The sequence below is a fragment of the Brachyistius frenatus genome, unplaced genomic scaffold (assembly GCF_029030835.1).
Source record: "Brachyistius frenatus isolate BFR_SWC_R1_liver_20210118 unplaced genomic scaffold, ASM2903083v1 Contig_47, whole genome shotgun sequence".
Taxonomy (NCBI): Eukaryota; Metazoa; Chordata; class Actinopteri; family Embiotocidae; genus Brachyistius; species Brachyistius frenatus.
Genome location: NW_027210646.1, coordinates 2,149,549 through 2,176,143, shown reverse-complemented (window position 1 = coordinate 2,176,143; position 26,595 = coordinate 2,149,549). Strand labels below are relative to the sequence as shown.

The 26,595-nt window shown below is 40.5% G+C and overlaps 1 protein-coding gene across 2 annotated transcripts in view; it reads right to left on the bottom strand.

Annotated features, from left to right (window-relative positions):
- The window catches only part of prex2 (phosphatidylinositol-3,4,5-trisphosphate-dependent Rac exchange factor 2), an 88,642-nt gene extending 70,705 nt beyond the window's left edge, over positions 1-17,937 (bottom strand). For both annotated transcript variants that reach the window (XM_069703678.1, XM_069703679.1), the window contains exons 1-3: positions 17,530-17,937; positions 1,496-1,567; positions 334-456 (exon numbers count right to left, since the gene is read on the bottom strand). In XM_069703678.1, coding sequence (XP_069559779.1) covers positions 334-456; positions 1,496-1,567; positions 17,530-17,667 — 333 coding nt within the window. In that variant the 5' untranslated portion in view covers positions 17,668-17,937. The remainder of the gene's footprint in view (positions 1-333; positions 457-1,495; positions 1,568-17,529) is intronic.
- Between the last annotated feature and the right edge of the window lie 8,658 nt (positions 17,938-26,595).

Genomic DNA, 26,595 nt, shown 5'->3' with positions numbered 1-26,595 from the left:
GGAAAGAGCAGTATATCTCAGTCCCAGCAACCATATAACACATGTGCACTCTTTCATCATAAGTAATCCAGAGAGACAAATTGACAACATCTGGAGTATTTTATCATTTTCAGGAGTATTCGTAGACATAACTGTGCATTTAAGCTTTGATAGACATAGAGATAGAGATTTTTTAGATTACAGGCTCCTGTGAACCCAGGATTATTGCATCAGTGCGACGGAGCTTTCAGGGCTCGGACGAGACATCATAATTAGAGGTGTTGAGATGACGTTCAATTTACAGCAGAGTAAGTATAAAGCAGTCATGGGTGCACAGAAGCAAATGTTACTCACAAAGTGCAAGAAGCAGCGCCCGATTTCATGGTGAGCATGAGGGTCAGGCTCCAGCAGCTCCTCCACCATGGACAGGAAGTCTTTGTGAACGGCCAGGATCTCTTCAATATTGGAGAATAAAACCTGAGAGAGAGAACGTGAAGACGTTGGATTGGCAGCTAAAACAAAGTATGCGAGTGTATGTATGTTGGTTTTTGGCATTTTTGTTCCCTCCATTGCAGGTCCAAGGATTTCCTGAATCGATACTTTGGCATATGCTGCTTGTTTATGGTCAGTGTGGTGCCAGGCGGTGGAATGTCTGAGGCCACAGAAGAAAGAATAAGGTTTCTTTGTAATGAGCATCTCGGCTTGAGGCGTCTTTGATATTTGAATTTCAAACATTATAAGAGATATTTTAACAGAAAAGCTAAAAAAAAAAAAAAAAAAAAAAAAAAGGGACACATTTATAAGATATGTTGTGTGGAAACTTTCATGTGGCGTTGACATCTGCCCTCATTTATGCCATTTTGTGGTGATATTAAATGACAAAACTATATGCTGACGCTGGATGGAGAAAGAGGCAAGTGAAGTAAAATCAAAAGCATGCAAACCAAAAGTCTTTCATGCGTGTTTCGAGGCTAAAATAACCTTTAGTGATACAACAGCGAAAAATCTATTTAAATGTGATCAATGGAGGACTGGATGTCATTCAGCTGCTGTGACATCATGGCCGCTATCTAAAACCCCCTCTGTACAGCATGTTTCCACACAAAACATGACGTGAGAGGAGATATTCCAAAACATGGGACGTGCAGTAAATATCTACTGAATGTGTGTTTACCTTCAAAAGTAAGCAGGCTCACAGAAACACTCCCACTGCCAGAGAGCATTCTTTATTATCCTCCAGCCGGAATCATTTATAAATAGATTATATTTACAGCTGCTTCCTGTATCGCCCACTACTTCTTTCTCCATTCAGAATTTGGCTATTTTAGGTTGAAAGGACGCCCCATACAAAGGTTTATTTAGTTTCCGATGTAATTTCCGAACTTTTCGTGGATCAGGTTACTGAATGAAAATAAGGTTTGTGTGCAGTGTCAGAGTAAAAGTCAATTACCTTCAGTTTTGTTTTGTTTTTCAAGTTTTAATTACACAGTCGCATACCTCACAGACGGCCCCTCACCTTAACTGTTTCCTCTGTGATGTTCTTGTCGATTTTGGTGGCTGCGTACTGGTTGAGACGATGTAGAAACACCTGAAGAGGATCAGAAAAGGAAAGCAACAGTTAACACTTTTGAACTGGCCCCAGGATTAAATTACTTTGTGGCATCTGATGGCTTGTTCCTTAAACAGCCCAAATAAAAGACTAGATTTGAGGCTTTGTGTGCAGCTGCAACACTTCACTGCCACAGTAAATTGGTAACCTTCACAATGGAGACCTGATATTCCCGAAACACAATCTTCGTGAAGGAAAAAAAACAAACAAAAAAAAAACCCACAATAACTGCAGCGCATGGTATTTCAAAGGCAGAATTAAGTGGCTATGGATGTGAGCTGGAGAGGCCAACAGAGTGTGAATTGAAATGGACAGAAAGTGCTCTTGCTTTTTCAGTCCCTGAGGACGCTGGTTCCCAGGCTGCTTCACTGCACAGGCGCTCAACAACCTATTTAATGCTTCAGGGCACTTTCTGAGAATGGCAAATTAAGATGTGCTTCAAACGTGGTCTTAAAATGTGACTAAGGAAAAATTAGTCATTTTCTGAACTCCGCCTGAGGGAAAGCTTTCAAAGAAGACATTCATCTAACATCACGTTCCCGACGAGAATCTTTACGTTTATGTGTAAAATGCTCGGATTACAGTTCGCCAGACAGCGATCTATATAAAAGCTCTGGAAAAAACTAATTGGCTGCATCACACTTTAATTTTGATTGATGCCTGTAAAGCACCTTACTTCAGGGAAGCTATGATGAAATCAAGAGCAAGGCTTAAAAATCTAAACTTTCACGCAAAATTACGTTTCATCACTCTGCTTTATCAAACTTGGTGATAAACAACACCATCCCTAATGATCATATTGCTGACAATTCTGAATGTAAAATGTTACATTGGCATAATATCACAAAAATACACTTGTGTGACATCAGCTTCGTCTTGCTCACATTTGTTTTAATTTTTCCATGTTGCAACACTAATTTAATTTATCCTCTAAAAGGCATAAAAGGCAGAAACCCAAGTAAAATACAGGCAAATATGAGATCTGTAAGTAGTATAAAGCAAACTTGTCTCAAGTAAGTAAGATTCATGCCACTGAAGATAAATAAACCAAAATGAAAGGAAAGGTGAAGCAAAAAGTGTTCGTTGAACCAGCAGTGATTCAAATTGTGTCCTTCAAGACACTACTTAGAAGACAGAGTTTTCAAAATGCAGAAAAGCTGTAAAAACTTAAATCCAACTCAATCAATGGCCTGTCATGGATGACACCAATCCTCGCACAAAGCCAACGCAACATGACAGACAACATAACAGGCACAGACACGGTAGTAGAATACAACAGATTTTGACACTGACATTTCAGCAGCACAAATCCTTCATGATACAACGTGACAGAAACCGGCAACAGCAGCTCTGTAAACACATAACCGGCATGATTAAACTCCACACTGAAAGGCAGCGAGATGTACGCAGTCTCTGTGAGTGCAGTGAGAACACTTATCTGTCTCTGCAGTTAACCTTAACCATGGGCATCCCTTTACCGCCCCACTGAGGGCCATAATGCCATCTGTCGCCCGGTGCAGCCACACAGCGGGCAGCCTGACCCGAGCAGCCTCAACATAATACGACCACAAACGCATGTAAACAGGTTGCTTTAATGAGCAGGCAAGCCAAGAATTATTCCTTGACACCGAGATCTAAGTGAGTGACTACACTGAGATTATTGAAATGTTTCACTTGATTAATTGTGAGCGGATGGAATCTACATTTCCAGCTAATTACGGGCCCAATGCTTAGTTAACTTTTGTAGGAAAACAAGTTGACTTGAAAAGATTACTGAAATCATCTTAATCACATTGTATTGACGTCAAGCTGCACTTCAAAAGGAGCTGTCGAAGGGAATGCACGAAAGTAGGTTTGTGGTTGGGAAAAAAAAAAAGAAAAAGTGGCTTAAATAATCAGCCTCTTTGTTGTAGGCCAACTCCACACTGATTACAATTCTGTAGCTGCCTTGCCTCGCAACTCTGCCACTCACTAGCATTAGCATCTGATTAGCAAGTCTAATATATACAAACACTGTCGAGCAGATTTCGACGGGCCCTCGCAAGGGCCTGACAGGGCTTACTGTATGTGACCTGAGCTGAGCAAAGGCAGCGCTAATTTCCATCAAAACTTCCTATCATCGATAGGCACTTTGTGAATGGATATTATGCAATGCTGTCACCTGCACTATCCTTCGATCAGACTGGAAAGATACAATCGATGCTTCCTATCATCGATGTGTGACATGAAACATGGGCTCATTAGGGAGTTTATCGCTTCAGTATAATTATGAAAAGTCTATTTATGAGGAAATAATCTCTATGTCTGCAGAGCACTAATTATACTGTATATCTATAGCTATGCGGGACTGCTGCAAAAAATAAGGAGCCACACTGCAAATGCTTATCAGATATAAACAACATAAAAAAAGCATTTGGCGTAATGGAGAGCAGGGACTCTAAGTCTGATTGGATGGAGATAATAAATAGTGTTATCCCTCAAAAGATAAGATTGTTTGTTTTTGTTGCACAGAACTGGTGTAAAACTGAGAACATCTTTCCTGTAGTTTTTAAGTTCGTAAGTTTTAAAGTCAGCCAAACAGAAAACACACATAACAGTCTGCACAATTAATTCGAGACACAGTTCTTCCTAGAATTGTGGATGGTTCAGACTTGATTTGTGGAAACAAACATGTCTCTTCCGAGGAGGCTGCCAAGGCTGCCTTGTTGATGTTGTTAAGAGACTAGTCCTGGAATGGCTCCACGGACAGTGAATGGGAAGCTGACTGACTGGATTTTTGGATACAGTAACAGTACCCAGGGTGACTGTGAGTACACACTAAACCCATTTCCAGGTCTGTAGCACCTGACAGCGCTGCATAAATGTGCAGCTCGTTTGCAAAAGCCTTAATGTATTTTATCTAAATGAAGAATTTGTGTCATCCAAATCCAGAATTACAATTTGGTTTTGGTGGAGCACATCCAGGATTGGTCTCTTGGTTGCATCGCAGAGCAAAGCATCTGTTTTTCTGTTTAACACTTTCAGTGCAAGATACTACTGACAGTTCTATTCAAGATAATAAAAATGACAAACATTAATTGCATTTAAGATGGATTTTCTTACAGCAATTTCAAAACAAAGGCATGCAGAAGTGCTGAGAAAGTGTTGAAGACTCATTCTTGACTCTTCCTCACAATTCAAGTAAGTTTCTGATGTCAATTTATTGGAGAAACATTTTCACCATCCTCCTTCACGCTTGCTGTCTTCGTCCTCACATACGGTAACAACAACAATTGAATTCCAGGGGACATATTTTGTTCCCTGGGACTGGATGTGCTCTCGAGCAGGAATCCACCATGTCTGGGCACTGGCCGCAGCTGAATCACAAGCACACTTTAATGCATTTTAGAGCTCAACAGGAGCTGTTCCTGATCCGTCACGCTTTCTCTGACCAAAAATGTACAGGCTTTTTGAACCGAGCATAAAACACTGAAAAATAAGTCATAGTTGCATTGGAAGAATGTGACTTTATGAATATTCTTTGAGGTTTAAATAGTGTTTTATTTCATCACTAACATATGTTCAAGATAATTGGAATAATTAGGAGGCAAAGTGTTGAGCAAAGAAGACAAAGAGGAAGAAAAAAGTTACGGAGGACCAAGGATTTTCTCACAGTATTGTTTCCATTGAGAATTAAAGGAAAGCTCTCATCTCCGAAATAACATCCATTCCCACATAAAGCATGTGAGTGAAATATTTTCACTTAAAAAAAAAATTAGCATCATCTGCTGTTTTCCTTTCTACATATTGGACATACAGCACATGTTTTTTCTATCCTTAACCGCATCCAACAATGAACAAAAACTCTCAGAAAATAATTTTGTTCTTTGAGGTCCAGGTATAATCACCTGGATTGTCACTGAGGGGGGACTACACATTAAAACCACATTTAAGTTTTCATTACTCTACAGAGCAGCTGGGTGTGCTGAATAAATTGTTTCAAATCACAGCATGTGGCCCTACATGCCATTAATCAACAAAGGCCCACATGCTGAGGGCCACAAAGACATGATGGAGGAAATCATGGCTGCCTCATGACAAAAGTGATAACCTGACTTCGACTGTCACACTAAAATTGGAATCAGGAAGCAGATATCGGGTTCAGTTTGCTGATCTGCAGGCCAAATCACAGACCTTCCTATTACAGACTCACGATGACTGAGCTTTGGCCTGGACAGCATAAAAAAACTGCCTCAATCTCATGTGTGACAGCTCGCTCAATAACTACAGTTTGCTGAAGTATGCTTTCGGCTCAGGAGTTGGGTGGTTGAAATTACACCCTGTATCCTCTGGACTTGAGTGTCCTATAGGAAAGGAGAAAAGCAAACACACCGACCAGACGACCAACCTGGTTCAGGACACTTTGTGAATGGATATTATGCAATGCTGTCACCTGCAGTATCCTTCGATCAGACTGGAAAGATACAATCGGCGGAAGACAAACCACTCCCCCCGCATATGTTTATCTCTTTGTCAATGAAACAGATGAATCACACCAGAGGAGTTTGGCAAAAACAGACCACTTGCTTCCTCAAATAAGTAAACTTGCAATGACATAAGAGCAGGACAATGATGGACATTCTTGCATTTCAAAAGGCGGACAGTATATTTGACAAACCAAAGCATGTGTATGTGCTTGTGGAGAAGAGAATGAAGAAAGGGGAGATGCATGCATGTTACACAGACTCACACCGAATAGAACCAGCTGTGGTGAGAACACGAAACCCACTCAGAGAGGAAAAGAGTGTTAAACAAATCCAAATGAGCAAAACTATACAACAAGTTGCTTTGATTAGAAAAGCGGAAAAAAATAACTTGCAGCTTCCATGCTTTAGAAATTAGTCAGAACTACAAAGCTTTAGCCTCGAACATCTGCTTATGCATTCAAATTAGAACCATTGGAAGAGTGGGCAGGAACATGGGGCGCGTTTGATGTATTCCATGTAAAACACCCATTTTAAGTCCTTGTTGATCAATTGGTTCAACTGTAGAACAACCTGCTCTTAGTAAAAATAAAAGTGGTGACACAGCTTTATTAAAAAGAGTAAAAATATTAAATGCACTAACACATTTTTCAGCACAATTTTCAAACGTATACTGTTCCCAGAGTTAAAACTCTTTTTTTTTTTCTTTCTGTAATGTGCAATCTATTGCTCACTATTGAAAAAGGTCCAACGTGAGTTCATTGGCACTGGCCATCAGTGCAAACTGTCTCTCTAGATAAACGAATAGACCTTTCTTCGTGCCTATTAGAGAAACTGCCACTTTTGTCCTCTGACAATTCACTGATTTGCTTTGTTGTCATGACTGGAAGACTGGTAAACACACACACACACACACACACACACACACACACACACACACACACACACACACACACACACACACACACACACACACACACACACACACACACACAAACGTCCTGTGTTTGTTTTTCACTTTCTGTATATTGTGAGATTGTTTCAAAAGAAAATATTAATTTATAGGGATTTGTCTGCACACTTGTACGGGTAATGAATTTATCACAATCCACCATCTATAAAGGAATCCTCTCTTGTTAACAAATAAAAGAGACGAGACAAAGGCCATTCAAAGCCAGAGACGGACGCACGAACAACAGCTACACACGCAACAAAGCCCACTGGAGTGAATTGGTAGACTGTGAAGCTTTTCTCATTAGCATAACAGTGTTTCTGGGTACTGTATCTATGTCTGTGTGTATTTCTTTGTTGTATATCTTTCCCCCATAACACCAGAGAATAAAGTAAAGCGCTGTGATAAAGGACAGAAGGTTACAGGTGTGCGAGCAGTTCAGCACCCTCGGGCAAGCGTTTAAAGCACCCGAGTCTCTGATAGTGCTCTGTTGCTGAGAAAATGACAGAGTGGAGATAGACAGGGAGAAGGCAGACAGAATAAACAGACAGAGAGGAAGTACAGAGGGAGAGGAAGAGAAGGAAAAAAAGACAACCTTGTTTGGCTTTCTTAACATCTCAGCCCTGTGGGGAGGATATATTGCCTTTACCAAACTTCCTGCACAGAGGAAGTGCTTTTAAACCGGAATTCAACATCACAGGGTTAAATCTCCTGCACAGCCATACCTATGTACACATCCCAAATTCCTGGCAAGCAAAAAACTGAACTTCCCCTAAATACTGACCAGAGACAAACAGTCTCTGGTGCCGAGAGCACACTGGGAGATATCCGAGAAGAGAGAAAAGGCTCTTTGTAGTGATGCCCTCCTACAAGCCAGGCCTCTCCCGGCTTCAACAGGTCCTGATGACACCTCCAAGAGTCATCCTGTGCTTCCCATCTCATTAGTCCTCTGAATAGTTTTCCCAAACTGGCCTGTTTCTTTCCACTGGGAATGTATACAGGAAACAGTCTCTATAAATACAGCGGGGAATGTTAATATGTCAGCTTGGGAGTGGCTATTAGGGCTCATGTACACAGGTCTCTTGTTATAAATTAACTACAGAGATCAGAGACAGTAGTCATTTTACAGGATCTTCTGGGAAACAAAACCCATTTGTCAGTGAAACAAATTGACCTTAGTTTAAAATTCAGGCTGTATGCACGTCAAAAAATAAATAATTTAGTGTTGAAGTATGGATTTGACATAGCAACATATATATTTCATGATCTTAAAATTTAAGGTAATAATAAACTGCCATCCAAATTACTGTGATTAACGATTTATTTGTTTTGTTTCTGTTCATTTTATGTTCTATTATAGTAGAAGCCTAATAACAGTTTAATATTACACTTCTTGGCATTGAACATTTGAATATATAAATATAAAATGATGTTTCCCATTCAAGCTTTATAAACAAAAATGGCACAGAGCAAATATGATGTCAAAAAGAAATGTACAAAATATGAGAATAAATTACTGATAATGACAGACATAATCAAAAATAAACAATGTATGACAGAGGTGCTAATTCTCCACTCGTGTTTCATTAAACCATGGCAAGAGAAATGGGTGCAATGACATGACATCATCAAAAGAGCTCCAGTCAAACCTCAGCGTGGAAATAAAGATTGAAATATAACATTTCTATTAGTTTTATCCAATAGAATGAATGGTATTCAGTGGAAATGATTTATCACAATTATGCAAAAATAACTGCAGTCAGGCCAGGCGATAATGTAATAATTGGGACAGGCCTTGCAACATACTGTAAGTGTGCCTGTCAGAAAAAAGACGATAAGAGACAGCAAATGGAAGAAATTTGGATTTATTTTTTTTTTTTTTTTTTTTTTTTTTTCTTCTTTTGAGGAAATGACTGAAATGGAAGGAAAAATCTGGCTTGAGTTTAGACCAGCAAGCAGCAAGTGTTTTGAGGCACCTCCAAGAGCTCACTATTCTGTGAACGTTATGAAAAATACTTCATATAGATCAAATAGATCAAATAGATAGATAGATAGATAGATAGATAGATAGATAGATAGATAGATAGATAGATAGATAGATAGATAGATAGATAGATAGATAGATAGATAGATAGATAGATAGATAGATAGATAGATAGATAGATAGATAGATAGATAGATAGATAGATAGATAGATAGATAGATAGATAGATAGATAGATAGATAGATAGATAGGACACACAAACGATATATACAAAAATAAATAAATACAACTCGGGATGAAAAAAGTGTCAGGTGCTATGACACACAGTGCTACATTATCTTAGGCTGGTGTTGAACAGTCTGACAGCCGTCGGGACAATCGACCTGCGGTAGTGCTCTTTCCTGCACTGAGGGTGCAGCAGTCTGCCACTGAAGGAGCTGCTAGTCTCACGGAGGTGGGTAGAGGTGTTGTCCGTGATTGATGTCAGCTTGGCTAACATCCTCCTTTCACCCACATCCTCTATGGAGTCCAGAGGACTGTCCAGGACAGAGCTGGCCCTTTTGACCAGCTTCTTCAGTCGTCTCCTGTCCCTCCCTGTGCCTGCACAGCCCCAACAGACCACTGCATAACTGCAGACGCCACCACAGTGTCGTGGAATGATGTGCTTTGATGTTATTGATGTTACTGTCCTTTCGCTGACCCTGGCACCCAATACATTCCTAAAAATCTGGAAAAAAACAATTTATCTAATGAATATGTGTGTGTCCAATGTCTGCGCCTGACTCCCGCTGAGCTACCTGCACAGTTGACATTGAAGTGAAATGAGCGCATGAGCATAAAACGATGCTGGCGGCCATGTCAGTTGAACTGAACGCCTGACAGGCTGTGGCTCTGTTCAATAGGGAAGCATCTCTAACATATAAGGAAGCTCTTTTGAATTGTGAAATCGGACATTAGGCGGGGACAATAGAAGATGAGAGTGTGCAGCCAAGCAAACCATTACCCGCTGATTCCCGGCAATTCCAAAACAAAGCCACACACCAGCACAATGTATTGATCTCCAAGATGACTAGGCAGAATTCTCAGTCTCCCAGTCTGTGGCACACTCCCAAGCATCAGTGCCACACACCCCGACTTTTCATCCTATTGCAGCTTGAGGCTTTCAAACTACCAAACCCCTCCCCCTTCCCCCATCCCCCAACACACACACACACACACACACACACACACACACACACACACACACACACACACACACACACACACACACACACACACACACACACACACACCTCCAGCCTGAACTAGCAAAGAAAAAAACGGATCCTGCAGAGTCAGCCTCTCTCGCACATGACAGAAGCAGACACTGTCAATGGAGAATTGAACAACAACCCTGTCAGTTGGTCCCCCGACTCTCATTCACCCCAAAGTACGACTGTTGAGAGTATGCCCACCCGTACAAACACCCCATCCTGGCAGGGTTCTGCTCATCATGGCCTTTTTTTGTCTGTGAATGACTGGACCAGGAGGCACCATGCCAACATGGCTACATCAACCACCAGTACAGACCGCAAGCATTATTTATACATCATGGTATGTTAGAGGTTTTCTTCCTAGCGATATAGATTTAGAGAGAAAGAATGAGAGAAAGAAAAAGGACATGAAAAAGATGACTGCAGACAGAGCATGCACAGAGACAAAGAGACACTTGTGTAACTCTTCAGCCTCTATAGTAAATCCCATTCAGCTGCTTAATTAAATAATTGAGAATGAAATGGAATTTCCCATCATGTCTGTCTGGGCAGCTCTGGATGTCTGCAGCCTGACATGCAGGATGGACAGACACATGAATTAAATGGAAAGTCTGAGTTGAAACCACAGAGGAAACATGCAAGCATGTCTAGATGTTTTCATCAGACTCACATGATCAAAAAAGACTAAATCAGATCTGAGAATGTGGAGACTCAGAGACAATTGATTGGGCTAATGAGCAACATGTAAATGTCTTTTTGGCTTGGAAACATTGTCATTATTTTCCAAATGTGCCAATGCAGGTTTGAGAGTACACACTCTGCACTGAGGGAAAACTGATCTGAACAACTCTGTGTGTTTCCTATGGCGGAGCATTGCAGCTAAAACACAGAGCTCCTTGTGATGATGACCCCTTCACTCTCCATGAACACCCTGACAAGTGTCTACCGTAGTCCCGCCACCGCTCTCCTTGTCGCACGTAGCCACCATGTGACCAGGCAGCTGGCAATGGCCAAATCAAAGGCAGCCTTCTCCTCTGGGCATAGAGACAGCACCACCTCTGCCTGCCTGAGCTACAGACACTCAATGGATTCAGACGGTATTGTAGCCCTATCGCCTATGCAATGAAGCTCCATGTTGCTAAGTAGGCAGCCGTAGCACATCGCTGCTTTCCCTGGCCCAGTGGAGACAGCAGGGGGGGGGAGTGTGTGAGTGTGTTTAAGCAGGAAACATGCAGCACAATGTAAAGACGGGGAGGTCCAGGAAGGAAGGAAATCCTGCTTGAAAAATGGCCTCGGAGACAAAAGCAAAAGAACTCTCTCCAGTGCAAGGATCTGCAAGGGGGAACATACACTGACAGAGAGAAGGTGTACAGAACAAAAACAAACCGTTATCAATGAAGTCATAGATTGCAACTCCAAGCAGATTTCAACAACTTGTCATAATGCAGGAATGCATGGTACTGAATATATCCTGGTATTGGTATTTGCTGCATCTAAGAAATTGCAAAAGATTTTTTTTTTTTGTTAAGGTGAACGGATAAAATGTTGAAAGATGTGTAAAACACACAACAGCTCCCAACACAACATTGCTCAATGGGGAGATGAAGGATTATCCTACTATATGTTTTAATTGATATGGGAATTAAGGCCGATGCAAAAATCTCTGCAGGAGAGGCCTTCATTCCTCACTATCATTCATCTACAGGCTGGCTGAAGGACAGATTCAGCTCTAAGATAGGGTGATAAACAGTTTCAGGCACACATACAGTATCTTGCACAATTCATCTACTAATACTTCACACACAAAAGTTAAAAGGCGCAAACAATCATCTTTTGCACGTGTGGCCAACTAGAGAATACATTATAATCAGGAATGCAGACTATGAAAATGTAAAGTATAGTGTAAAATATAGGCCGCTTGTGTAGTGGCAGCGGTGTGAAATTAAAATGCAAGTGAGCCACTTCCATCAGTTCAGGGGCCTCCCAAGGGGGACAGACACAAGAGAGAGACTGCCTGTGTTCTCAGAGAGGAGAGTCTGACCAAATCCAATTAAAAAGAGTCAAGGAGAAAAACATCTCACCTCTCTCTCCTTCCTTTCACTTCTTTCTTCTGCTTACTCTCTTACAAGCATACACACGTGTGTGTGTGTGTGTGTGTGTGTGTGTGTGTGTGTGTGTGTGTGTGTGTGTGTGTGTGTGTGTGTGTGTGTGTGTGTGTGTGTGTGTGTGTGTGTGTGTGTGTGTGTGTGTGTGTGTGTGTGTGTGTGTGTGTGTGTGTGTGTTTACGTAGCTGGAATAAGACTATTTTTAGACAGATCTTCATTTAACTTTGCTAGCATACGATGTTCTGTTCAGTGATAAACATGCAGCTCTAGCTTAATGGGGATCATAACTGATTTCATGTATAATGAAAGTGGAAGAAAGCACTTCTTGTGAACACAGTATCCAAAATAGTGAAGCGAACATGTGCAGCCACTGCTCAGTCTGGGAAACGCAAGAAAGAAAGAGCTGTGACAGCAGAAAAGAAAGGAAAATAAATTTGAGGCGTATAGGAGGGCAGAGGTATGGAATGAGTTATAATGGGGCGATCATCAGCTCTGAGAAGAGGAAGTAATTAAGGAATAAAGACGACCGCAAACAGCAGACTGCCCTTCCGTGGTATTTCTTATCACAAAATGCAGCCCATTATAGAGGCAAACTGATGTGAGCAACAGTAAATGGCCATTGGCAGGCTCTCTGCAGTATATAAGAGCTCACCCCCAGTCTCATAACCGCCCAGTCCCAATGCACCAGCATCATGTGAGCATACGTGTTAAATATGCCGAACATATACACAACTTTGGTTTTTGCTCTCTTTAATCCAGCCTCTCCTCCATACCCAGACAACATCTGAGAAGATGTCTATCTTCTGTCCCCTTAAACATGAACAAATTAGCTTTCTACTGCCAGCAAAACACTAATCATCCAAACATCCATTAGTCAATATATCTGAACTTTAACAAAAACAAAAGCTCATTTCAAATTTTTATATCTGATTTTCACTAGAGCACAAAAATATATTAATTAGGGCTTTTATATAATAATCTAATTAATTAGAGACTTTGTGATTAATTATTCTAAATTAATCACATATCGGTATTTGCAATGAAAAGTATTTAAAATATTTGAATGGATTTTAATAGATGAGTGAATCAATTAAATAGAAATTAAGTAAACACCTGTTTTATTTACAAATAGCACAGATTGGTGCTCCTATCCACAGATCCATCAGATTATTTTTTCGAATATATATTTTCCATGCAATTTTTGTCATCTGCTTCCATCATGTTTACAAAGCAGCTGTATGTTCAGTAACGTGACTGCCATATGGGGATCAGCGGCGTCAGTGAGGGCCATTAATCTGTGTTCATTTTTTTGACACTCATTTTTTAATTTTTTTATTAAGTGATTAAAATGAATGCATTATTTTGACAACCCAAACGTCAACATAATGAGGAGACGTAATCTCTAGGCAGTACCTTCTTTGTGAGATAAATACAGTACAACATGCGCCTGATACACACTGAAAGTTTTCTCTGTTTATGTACGCGTGTTTTTTCATTATATCCGAATGCACCGACTAACAGAATCTTCTGTTCCTGTTTCCATCATGGAGGGAGCTGAATGTTGGCACCACATCTACAGATTAACAGACAGGAAAGGGATAGGAACAGGAGCTTGTGACCTTTGGGGTCATCGGCTTTCTGTGCAGAGGATATGAACCGCCTTCGTCATGCCCCGGTGACCTGATCTCCTTCAGGACTGGCCACTGGTCATATGTTACAGACTAAAAAGAAAACTTCTTGGCCCAGGAGCCTCTGCCAAAGAAGTGACTACTCAGCCAGGATGTAAACAAATCCAAACTCTAAGAGGGAGAAATCAAACGTCCAAACACACACAGGCAGGGTTCACTTGAACACCTGGGTTTCTGAGAGGCAGGAAATGCTCCTTGTTAGTGACTGCTTTCTCCATTAGGCTTGATTTTCCAACTTCCTGCAGCCATTTTCACAGTGACCAATTTAAAGTGACTGCTAGGATGTTTGTTGTAACAAATTTTCCACATTAAGCCCTGGAAATATGTCAAGAATAATCACATGAAGCTATAAAGAGGTGAAAACACACAAGCAATAAACAGTTATTCTTGAATTTCATCCCTCAGTGATCAATAGTTTTCTTAAGAGAAAAACTAAAGTAGGGATTCTGCAGTATTACAATATTTAAAACCACATTTATTTAATTTCAATTCATGCGAGGGATTAAAAATGTTTTAAACATTACACTCACATTACACAGGCTTTTGTTGGGGGAGGAAGGCAGCAGCTAAGGGACCACTTAATGCTCTGCAAAGCTCTTTGGAATATATTAAGTTAACTCGTGGCTCAGATCTCCCTCCAGAATCAGGACATGAAAGGTTTCCCCGGTTGTAACTCCTCGCATTCTCTCTCCTAAATGCTTATCATGGAAGCAAATGGCTCTCAGTGTCTCTCTATCAATGGTGAACAATGGAAGAGTCTAAGCAAAGTATTTAATTTGACAGCGTTACAAAAAAAAAGACATATGCAAAGAGGTCATGAGAGTGACTGCTTATATTGTCTTGATTTGTTCCTCTCATTGAGGCAATTCTAAGAATGACTGTCATTTTATTGGCTCATAGCTGTCCAAGATAAACACCAGTGTCCACCGCCGCCCACTATCTCCAGCTGTAATTGTTCATTATGTAAGATAGGAAAGAGATATTTCAAACAGCTTCTCAGGAGCCTTTCTCCCACTGTTGGACTTCTGTGTGAGTTTTGTACATAAAGTGGAAAAGGTGGTGTTTTAATCCAAAGAAAGTCAAATTTAGACTTTCCAGTCCTCACACCTTTGAGATGTAATCTTATTTTCCCACAATATATCCACACAATAGGTTCATACTGTCCTGGGACAAAATGCTCTAATCATCCTTGTTCTCCGTGTTCTTTTTCCAACTACCTTAATAGTAAAGTATGAGTGTGGTGCATTGTGTTTAGGTCCCACAGATCAGTAGCAGCAATCTCTGCTCCTCAGTTCAACTTTGCCTACTGACCGGAGCCTCATTGTTCTCCAGCATTTCCTAACTTCGGAGGAATTCCTCCTCCAGGAAATATGGTTTACAAGAAAAGGCCCCAGGCCCAGCCACTCACAGAGACCAAACCCCTCCCACCCACCCACCACCACCCTTCACCCTCCTGGCAATATCCACTGTGTGATCCGCTCAACCCCTTTCCCTTTCACCCCTCCAGCAATATCCAGTCTACCCCTCTCCCTGCTGGTGCTTGGAGTCCCCTGGATTATCCCACCAGGGAGTCGCACAGAGGGGAGCCTGGATGTCCTCCGATCTGACCTCTAGACATAAAGATCATTGTGGGGTTTGTAGTTGAGGCAGCAGGGGAGGCAGGTTTGTGCAATCAGATGAAAGCCTTCAATATGACCCCTCACCACAGTAGGGCCGTCTTTGATCATCACGAGCATCTTTCACGATGCTTTCCAGGATCTCCCAGAAGATAGAAACAACAGATAAGCTTTTTCTCTCACTTTCTAGCTTCTTTATCATTATCCTTATCATCCAATGATCTATAAGACACAGCTAAACCAACTCTGCTATCTTTCACTGTTAGATCTCAATCTGATGCTTCCATCCCGCCATTCCTGGCCAGAACTGAGTTCAGTCACCTTTGAAATGAATCCCAGTTCCAGCACTACATGGGAGATAAAGGAGGGGTGGCTGCATTCCCCGAATTGCCATTCCCAGGACAGAGGACACATTCACTCATGCAATCACCTCCTGCATTCCTCCAGTGATGCCACTTCTAAGAAAGGCCAGAGCTCCTTCCCCTCTCTGAGTCCTCTGTCCTCCATTGGGAAACATCTGGGTGGTGGTGGAGGAGAGTCGGGGTGCACACATTCATGCACAAGGTCTGGGAAATTGCACTCTTAAGGACACAGAGTGCAGCGCCCCCTCAGCTTTCTTCCCTGCAAAGTTCCCATCGCACTGAGCATTTGAAAATATGTCGGAAAGCATCCAAGCCCCACAGCCCAGACTGTCAAGCACGAGATCAAGGATCATATTAATGTACTCGCTGCAAAGGTCTATTAACATCCTCAACAGCCAGAAATCAGGCAGTTAAAATACCTGTTTGCTGGCCGCCCCACTGCTCTGTGGTTTAAAGTTTCACTTCCTCCTTTTTTTGAAGTCAGGTGTTATTTTATATCATGTCATTAAGCTGACAGTGCACGACTCCTATGATGCAGCAACCAAGTGAGGCTGGAGATGTGTTGGCAGCTGAGTGGCGGAGCTGGTGGTTTTCATTCGAGTCCACCGGTGCTGTCTTTGGCAGAACTCAACCCCACTGCATCCGCTGAGAAGTTGGCATAACTACAGTAAATGCACTCTTCTGTGTTGTCTATGCTGTGTGGAAGGTGGGGTGACATTAATGCTGCACAGGAGACAGATTAAAAGCCTGAGAGTGACAAACGCATACTAAGGTGGGACATAGAGGCCATCAAACAAGTTTCCCTGACCAACTTTAGCTCATTACCTCCTTCATTTTATGTAATTTCTGTCTAATATTCAATGATCATCAAGGTGTCAGATAAAGTATAAACTTCAAGGTGTGCACTCCATGCCATGATGTGCCGAAAACGTGGAAACTATTTCAGAATAAGGTCATTTAAAAGTGCAAAAAAGGGTTTCTTTGTCTGCAAACATTTGATTTGGTTGTGATTGGTTTACCGTGTCCCAAATGGTTCGTGTGTGTGTGTGTGTGTGTGTGTGTGTGTGTGTGTGTGTGTGTGTGTGTGTGTGTGTGTGTGTAAATCAGGATTGTCAGACAAACCTCTACAGAGCCTCAAACTGACTGAGAGGAGGATTAAACACCACACTGGCTGGGCAGGAACTAAAGCTGTGCCATGCCTCTTTGTGACTGTTCTTCCGATTTCACACTTGCAATCTGAAAGGTTAATATCTTCATCAGCTGGATGGGTTCAGTATTATAGACAACTCTCTTTAACTATGAGTTATAAATTGGACATCCTGCTCACGACACAACAGCCAGCAGCGTACAGGTTTTTTCCAACACTTAGTGGACGAGCTGTTGCTCTGCAGGGTGATGCAGCTTGCATACTAAGCAGGCCGGCTGTTTTTGTTTGTTTGTTTTCATCGGGAGGGTAATTTTTGGGAGTAAAATGTGCACTTTGAATGGTCTCATTTAGAAACTCTTCTCAACACTCACCGAGAGAAACTCTAGCGTCCCAACATAATCCCGTTCAGTCTTTACAAGTTCGTTTAGGACGCACACTCGCAGCCGGAGCTGTTTCTCCAAGTCCTTCCCGCTTTCAGCTCTGTGCTCACTTCTGCTCTCCTCAGTCATTGTGAGTTTGTGAATTGCAAAGCTTATTTCCTTCAGTTCAAAGTTTCACACATCACAAAAACAAGCTTCAGTGGCGAAAGTGTGAAGTTTGCAGCATGGTCAAAACTCAAGGGGCAACCGGTGTTTGTACGTGAAGTCCGCGTAAGGCAGAAAAGTGCCGAAATACGCATTAAAAAAAATTTAAAACCAAAAGAAAGAAAGTTACACAACAGAGTGAGACAGGTTCCAGCACTCTGTGTGACTGGGCAATGCACTACAACTGGATACCAGTTAGAAATATGAGTCCATGTGACTCCTTAAAGCTTCATCCTAATCCAGCCTCCTAACAACCTTCAATGCAGAGGACCAGTGTCATGTCAGCCGTAATGCAGGCTGAGACTTCCGACCTGTACTTTCAAAATAAAGGCTGAGCAGAGTAGATTTTGAAGAAAAAATCCCGACCACGAGATTGAACGAAATTATTCTCATGATCATAGAGATTCTCTATAACCTATTAAAAATTGTCGGTGAAAACTGTTAAAAATGACATGGTGGAAACTCACTGTACACCCTAATGCTCATTTCACGTTTTTAATTTGAAGGAACAATTAATGTACTTCTGGGATTGTTTATCTCCAGTTAACTTGACTCTACTGAATCCTGAATGGGGAAAATACTCTAGCTATTTATCTTATAACCAAATAGACCTAACATGACATTAGAAAATAAATCCGAGAAGATATAACTTGCAAGAAAATAACTACCTATTTCTGTAAAGATAAAATGAAGATTAAAAAAAGAGAAAAGCATGCCTCGCCGTTTTTCTCCATATCACAAATTTGGAGAAAATGTTTTGTTCAACTTCAATTAATTCAGTGAAAAAATGTTAACACTAAAATGTTCCCTCACTTGTTGTAGAACTCCTGGTGCACCTGGTACCAGGCTGAAAACTGATTGTGTGCCATTGCAAAAGTTAACTGGGCAAGAAAATTATGTTGAATTATTTTAATGAGTTTAATTGCATTTTCGCCCTCATACTAAAGTACAGTAGTTTCTTAATGGAGTAATGAATCTCAGTCACAAAACCTTGACTTATTTCATTAGGTTGCAAATGAGCTTATCATTAATATCTGCGAGATAATAGGAAACGTACTGCATGCTCTGCAACTCAGTCAGTTCATGAAATTAGTCATTTCTGGTGACAAAAAACCCCGTAAGGCATTAATATATCAAACTATCTGTGGGTTCGTGGCTACTGTCTCAGCTTTTGTTTGGGTAGCCTTACATAAATATTGAAAGAACTGTGCAAAATATATAACACAGTGCTTAAATAACAAGGGTTTTAAAGTAATTGAATACTACTAAATATATTTTGGGCAGCTGTGTGTCATTTTAACATTGGCTCATGCACGCAAGACCTCACATGTGACTCAGTGTTGACTGATAGTTGAGATTTGTCCTTTAGTTTAAGGTCTGAAAGTATGAGGAGAAAAGAGGAAACTGTGCATGTGTGCAGAATATAAATGAGGGTCAAGGAGGCAAAAATCTATCAGAATCCATCAATCAAAACTTAATAAAGAAACCGATAGAGTTGTAAAATAAAGTTTTCAGGACTGATGAAACCAAAACCTCAATCTCTATCAAAATGATGCAAGGGAAAATTGATAAAAGGGAATAGTTCGTGACTCAAAGCGTATCACCTCATCTGTCACACATGGTGGTGCATCTGTTATGGTTTGAGCATGTATGGCTGCCAGTGGATCTGGCATGCTGGCATTTATTGATGTTTTCACTGCTGGCAGAAACAACAGGATGAATGCAGAGATATACAAGAGCAATCTGTCTGCTCAGATTCAGCCAAATACATCAAAACTCATTGAATGACATTTCAGCATTCAGGAGGATAAAAATCCAACGTACACTGCCAAAACAACCCACCAACCACAGAGCTTTTCAGGTTAAAGAGGTGGAATATCGTTGACTCACCCAGTTATTTGCCTGATCCCATTATGAATGAGCTGCATCCCACTTGCTGAAGAGGAGGCAAAGAGATCCTGCATCCAATCGGTGCTGAAGTGTAAAGGCCTAAGAGCATTACCAGAAAATATATATATATATATATATATATATTTTTTTTTTTTTTTTTTTTTTTTTTTTTTTAAAGGGTCTGCTGATGTCTATAAGACTTCATCAAGACCAGACATTGACTGCAAAGGACCCTCCACAAAATATTAAATATGATGACACATGGTTGATCTGCCCAGTTACTTTTAGACCCTCAAACTTTAGCCACACTGATACCAAAGTGCAGGCAACATTAAAATATCTAAATATAGAGCTAAACAAAACAATAACAAAAATGAAACAATAATAAGTCAATCAGAATGAGTCACAGATACAGTAGATCTGCACTGCATGCGACCTTCATCATGACCACCTCTCTCAACGGTCAAGAAATTTTCAAAGAACACAAACACTTGACGTATAGTGATCTTGAAGACCACGCAATATTCTCTGTAATATACTGTAATTCATTAGAGAGGATTTCATTTGATACACACTTAACAGCCACCCTTGCCTTATGAACACTAAATAACCTTATAAATATGTTGATTTTGTTTGACATGCACCATTAATAACAACACGTACGTGCTATTCAGGTGACACATAAAATGTGGCGTTTCAATCTTGGACTTAGTTGCCTAAAATTGAAACACCAAAAAGTAAATATGTCACCCATAAAAATTTCCTGCAGCAGATCTCTTGTTCCAAATGTGTTCCATCTACAGCAAAGCACCTTTGTCTGCTATTTTTTTTTCATGTTTGATTTAAGAGATTTCTCTTAACTAAGCAAGTAGATGCTCTAACACTACAGCTCATTTTTGCCAGCAGGTGAGTTCTGTTAAGTTAGAAAAACCATACAAGCACAAATCTACAAAGATGCAATACAGTGATATTTCATTAATCAGATTGTGTTTTTAATTAGGACAGGATCACTTACTCTGGAGGTCAGCACTCTTCCCTTTTGCTCCCTGCTAACGCTGCAGTGCTGGAAATAACAGCTTCTTGAGTAGCTGGTTAAGTGTTTACATATTGAATTAGAGACCGTCACAGTCTGGGTGAAGAGGCACACAATCAGCACTACAACCAGCTTTATTTCACCTGCTTCAAAAACTTTAAAGGGAAGATTTTAAGGAAGCCTTCAATAATAATTTAGGGATTAAAATCTCAACAAGTAGGGATTCAGTTAACTCCATCCTGCAGTAAATTCATATGCTTTGTTCTATGATGTGTGTTTTTTTTTTTTTTAATGTAACCGCATATTCTGGAGTGTCGTCTGTGGAGTGTAGGGGCACACACACAAGAGAAGGAACTCAACTGATGAATGTTGCTCTAATTTATCAGCACCGAAGGGACTCTTTATTTTGTGGAGCTGTTTTATGTCTCAATTACAATTAGTGTCAGTTTTGTGAAGTGAGGTGAGATAAGGACATGGCGTTTAAACTTGAGTAAATCTTGATGTGTACTATACTCTGGTGCTCAAATGTGGTACTGCATTCGTTTGGTGTTATTTCCAGCTGATGAAGGGATGCGCTGTGATGTTTCTTTGCTGCCACCAGAGGGCTGTGTTGCTTTTCATGAAAACCATGATCCCACTGACTCAAAGTTGGATCAGGCTAATAATGGGGCTATTTATTAACAAAGGACTTTGTCAATAAATTAACTGAATGCACTTAATTTAGTTCACAGTCTAAAAAAAGCTGAGAACCCTTGGTGACATTTGCGGTAGCCCTTAATTATAGTTTTATATTCACCATTCCAGTTCAGGTAAATTTCTAGACCATTTGGCTTTATTACCCATGAATTTGGTCTGTGGTATTAACTTCTAATGTTTGTGGTTTGGTGCTGCCGGTGCCTTGCTGAGTGCTGCCAGGAAGTGCCCTGTTCATTGCAATGGAAAAGGAGTGTCAGACTGATATGAGGGCTTTTTCTTGTTATTTTCACAAAACATTCAAGTGACTTACACCACTATGGTCGTGTTAGACCTCAGGTCCATATATATGCCTTTCAGTTAATCAGTTTGGTATCCAAAACCAGCATTCACATATCTCTTGTATCTGCAGACTTGTCAATCAAATTAGCTATTGATCTTTTTATTCAGATGATTTAAAAAAAAAAAACACACACACAAAAAACAGGTTGATGTTTGTTATGCAATCAGATTTAATACTCGGCTAATACTATTATTTAATTTTAATTTTAATTATAAGCTGTCTTTGTCATTGTTCTGCCTTTTTAGTTGTTGTTTTTTTCCCGTTTTATTTTGTAAACTCGAACCCAATGTGTTTTATTTACTTCCTTTACTTCCTTCCTTTTTTTTTTCCCGCCAGTTTTTTTTAATACCCACCTGCGTTTCGTCAGCCAACCAGCCCCGATGTGCATAGTCCTTTTTCTCCTCTTCGGTTGCCAGATCGTCACATGTCTTTGTCCTTCCTTGTGAGTTCATTGCTTTCCAGTTTATCACTCGGCTGGAGTATGGCTTCAGAAGTTTCCTGGGATTTTAACCATTTGCCTGCTACCTGTCTTTTTTGTTTACGTGAAACCTGTTAAACATGAGTAACGCCTGAAATTTGCTTCAACTTCCACTTCCTGTGACGCACGTTTGGGTCTTTTTGCAGTCCCTTGTGTAATTGTCACCGTCTTAAGAAAAGCCTGGGACAATTTCAATGCCTGTACAACTAAGGCCTACTACAGGGGAGAAAAGTAAAACAATGATATTGATAAAGGAAAGTTACTCCATTACATTCAATGGCAGAGCAACAACCTTAAAAAAAAAAAAACTACATTTCTGTTTTTAAAAAGTGGCATTAACTCTCAACTTCAACTTTGTGATTCATTTGCAGGAGTTTATTTCACAATGGTGTGCAACAGGTAGTCAAGATGAGGTGTATAATAAAGTCCTGGCCTGTGGTTATCACAGAGCTACTTGTCTGCCATTGTAGAGCCATTATTCTTAAAGTTCTTTAGCTCAACTGTTTTCTGCAAAGTTTCCTAAGTGATCGATGTGAATGAAAAGCAGCAGACACGATCCTCTTTTATCGGTGTTATGACTAAAGTCCCTGCAGCTGTTAATAAAAATCCAGTAATAACTAGTACTTTGTGATTATGGCATGATAAAGTAAAATAACAAGGAGCCTCTCCTTAGTCCCATAATAAGAAATTATCCATTTCTACCATGCTCAGAGGGCATAATGTTTAATTCATGACACACAAAAAAGAAGTAGAACGTTTTACTAAAAATTCTTTCATCTCACTTTTAGCTGTAAATCCAATTTCTGAATGTTCCACATTTTCTTGACTGTTTGCAACCGTTGAAGATGTTTATTTTCAAAAAGTCTGTAGTCTGATAGGATCTACCAAAATAACTAAATCACTTCTGAGGAAAATGTTCAACTGAAGTGAAATAAATCCTATGAATTAAATGTATTCTATATTAATCTGTAGTGTCAAACACAGTTTAAGATTTGTCGCTAACTTTGCATTACGCCTTGAATAGTAAGCAATACCCCCATTAACCAAGTCTCTCCAGTTTACAGTAAATTTAAGTTACATAATGCCTTCCTTTTACTTTGTCGTCTGGCCTTTTAATTAATTTTTTTCCGGTGGGGGATTTGTTTCGGATATTAATCAAATTTCCCAGGACATAATGAATGTTCAACTATCCCTTTTTACCCACAACATTTTTCAAGGGCCAGACATACTGTGTATAAATCTGAACTTAAACTTTTAGAAAACTTGTGTTGCTTGCCAGATAAATCTGGAGGGTTGTAAAATAAAGTGGAGAAAACATGTTTCCAGTTTTATTTAAAAAATTACTGAATAATTTAACCTCGTCAGTCCTCTAAGAATAATGCAAATAATACAAAGGAGAAATCAGTGTTTGGTTGACCTACTTGGTAGACTTAGCTTTGTTTAATAGTCAGAAAAGTTGCAAACTGCTGGCATAAGCCCGATAATTCGTATTACTCTTGACAACCTCTCCGTTTTCATGCTTTATAATGTAAGCAGACTTAATAGCTCTACAAACAAGCAGCACTTTCCAGAATTCCTCTTCCACTTTAGTGACTCCTCTCCTGTTCTCTGCACACTTCTGCCAAGGCTCCCCGTAATACACTGATTTCTATTACTGTAAGCAAGCCTTTGTGCTTTGCAATCAAACAGATGGAAGTCTGTGGGCTACAGATGTCTGAGCAAAGCTTTGTCTATGATTCATCTTTGTATTTGCCCCATGATGATGGATGAGTTCTTAAGCACTCAGTGGTTGATCTGTGGACTGAGATCATTAATTAAAAGTAAGTCCTTGTCATTGAGATTATCTTCTTCTTAATTTTTCATTCTTTATGCGAGTGACACATTTTTCTGGCTGCCAAATGGCCCACTTTGTGCTGCCTCCCAGACTCTGCTCCATCTTTAACCCCTGCCAACCTCTCGCTTTCACTTCTCCTCTTGGGGTCAAATGGTCATGGATGTGCACTCACAGCTCCGCTCAGGGTCAGTTTCGGACTTTCAGATCCTGCAGAGGCCCATAGTTTGACCAGACCCCCACCAGTCATCACCACCACAACCGCTGAAAACCCTGCTGACAGACTGCATGTTTATCAAAGAGCTCTTTCACAACCCTCAGAGCAGTTTAAGACTCAGAGGAAAATGGTTATTTTCTAGCCTTGGGTGTCATTCTAAGATTGTAAAGCTCTTTTAGGCTTTAGTGCAAAAAAAAAAAAAAAGGCATGGTCCTTCACCTTCCCACAGACCACAGCCCAAAGCAGTGCCACACATCCAGGCCGGCCTTACTGAGTATCAAAAACAACACCAAACTGGTGGTGCCCTGAAGCCTACGTCTCAGTACCCAAAGTGTCACGCTTAAATGACCAGCCAATGTAACAACCTTTACGTGCCAGTGTTTTCATTCTCCCTACAAGTCCACGAACATGATATACACGGAAGGCAAAGCAAGCATTTTTATGAATATGCTTCTGTGTGCAGCTGTCGCGGTGTTCAGACACACTTCAGTTTCAGGGTTTTATGTTATTTCTGAAAATGGCTCTGTCAGCACCTCATCCCCCCCTCCCTCCCTCTCCCCCCTAACCAAGGTACATTCAGTTTAAGCTTTGATGAAATTTTCCAGTAAAGAGGAGGGTTTGTAGGACATTTTAACTATGGATACATTCACTCTCTGCATTAACTTTGATGTGCTGGTACAGCGCTCCTTACATGGAGTAAACAAGAGATTCAACACCAATCACAGATTTAGAATTTAACAGCAAAGCAAAGTGAGTATATCATTTTCAGTGCTAGACTGAATATCTGGAAGATATCTTTAGTGCACAATCAGGCTTACGGCATGATTAAAAAAAATGTATATTTTTGAGCTGTCAAAACTGCATGACATGCTGCAGGACTTCAAACAAAACACAAGGTTGAGTAGGAAGTGAAAATTCCCACATGTTATGTCCAAAGTAGATGTTTACAGTAGGTGTGCACCATTTGCTGAGAAACAGCTTGTCACCGCATGTTGTTAACAAACACACCATGTCTACAGTTGTTCACTGACATATTCTTCAGTGCCGCACCTTTTTATACTGAGTTTTCCGGACATTAATTTGGAGTGAACTTAGCCGGATACAAAGCTGGTAAATTCTTAAACGCTTTTACTACTTATTACTTGTATATTTAAAATAGTGCCGTAAATATCAATGATTTAAATCAAAGCACATAACGTATTCTCAAAGCTACCAGGGATATTAGTCTTAAGTTTGAAACATTTATTGCTATGCTGAGTTTGAGCACCAAATGTAAAATCATTATCTGGACGATATAATTTAGACCAAACTCCCTCCATTTTACATCTCGTGCACTAATGGACGTACTGCGTGTATATCTGTTTTGAGGGAAGGTGGGCTGAAGGGGAGCAGGTTGTAGTTGGGGTCTCTTATACGTTTAGTAATTGGTGTAAAACAGGTGGCGCACTGTTGACACTGGACAGAAGTATGTGAAAAATGTGCTGCTGCCATGCAATCACAAAAGGAAAAGGCTGGTGGTTGACTTAGACATTTAATCACTGTGTTGGGTGATAAGTAGAGGATCAAACGGAGGCACGGAAAGCCTAGAATAACAAGGAGAACCATCTACAGCTCCACAGAGGCATTTCTGGTGGAACTGGGCCAAGGCACTGACAGAACTGGTTGCTGGTTATGACACCGGCTTTAGGATATAGCAGATATAAGAGAACTGGAAGCAGAGGATTCAGGAGCTCAGTGGCTTTTAACATCTGAATGAACAATGCTCCTTATTGTTTTCTGGATTTTCTTCCTCTCCTCTTGGCATACAATGTCGTTTTTTTGACTGATCAAGTTCCACCTAAAGGTGTATGATGGCACTGTAGTGGGATCCTCACTGGGACATCCCATGTCAGTATTTGAGAAAAAACACACCAGATAAAGCCATTACCAGTGTGTTGACTGGTACTTTACAACAGACTGAATGGAGTGCCTCATTTATAAGAAGATGCACCAATGAACATGTGACACAGGTATGAAACCTCTTAGATGTTTTATCAAAACAAGATAAGAGCTGCGTGTCTTCTTCAAAGGATCTGAGCTGAACACTGAAGAATACGCCAGTTGTTCTGAAGTACTGTGGAGGTGAGTAACATGATACGGTTCATGTCTCTACAGAAAACTTTATGCATCACTTAAAATGTAAAGACATACGTAATCTGCCATTTTAAAAATCACATGTCGTGAGTGAGCGCACAATTCACTATTATCCCCTGAGCGCACATTGCACACCGGAGAGGGATCTAGTTACCAACTTCGCCTCCACCGGGCCACGTGACTCAGGTCCTCCTCATTTTAAAAAGAGCTGCTACCCTGCAATACACTCCAGAGC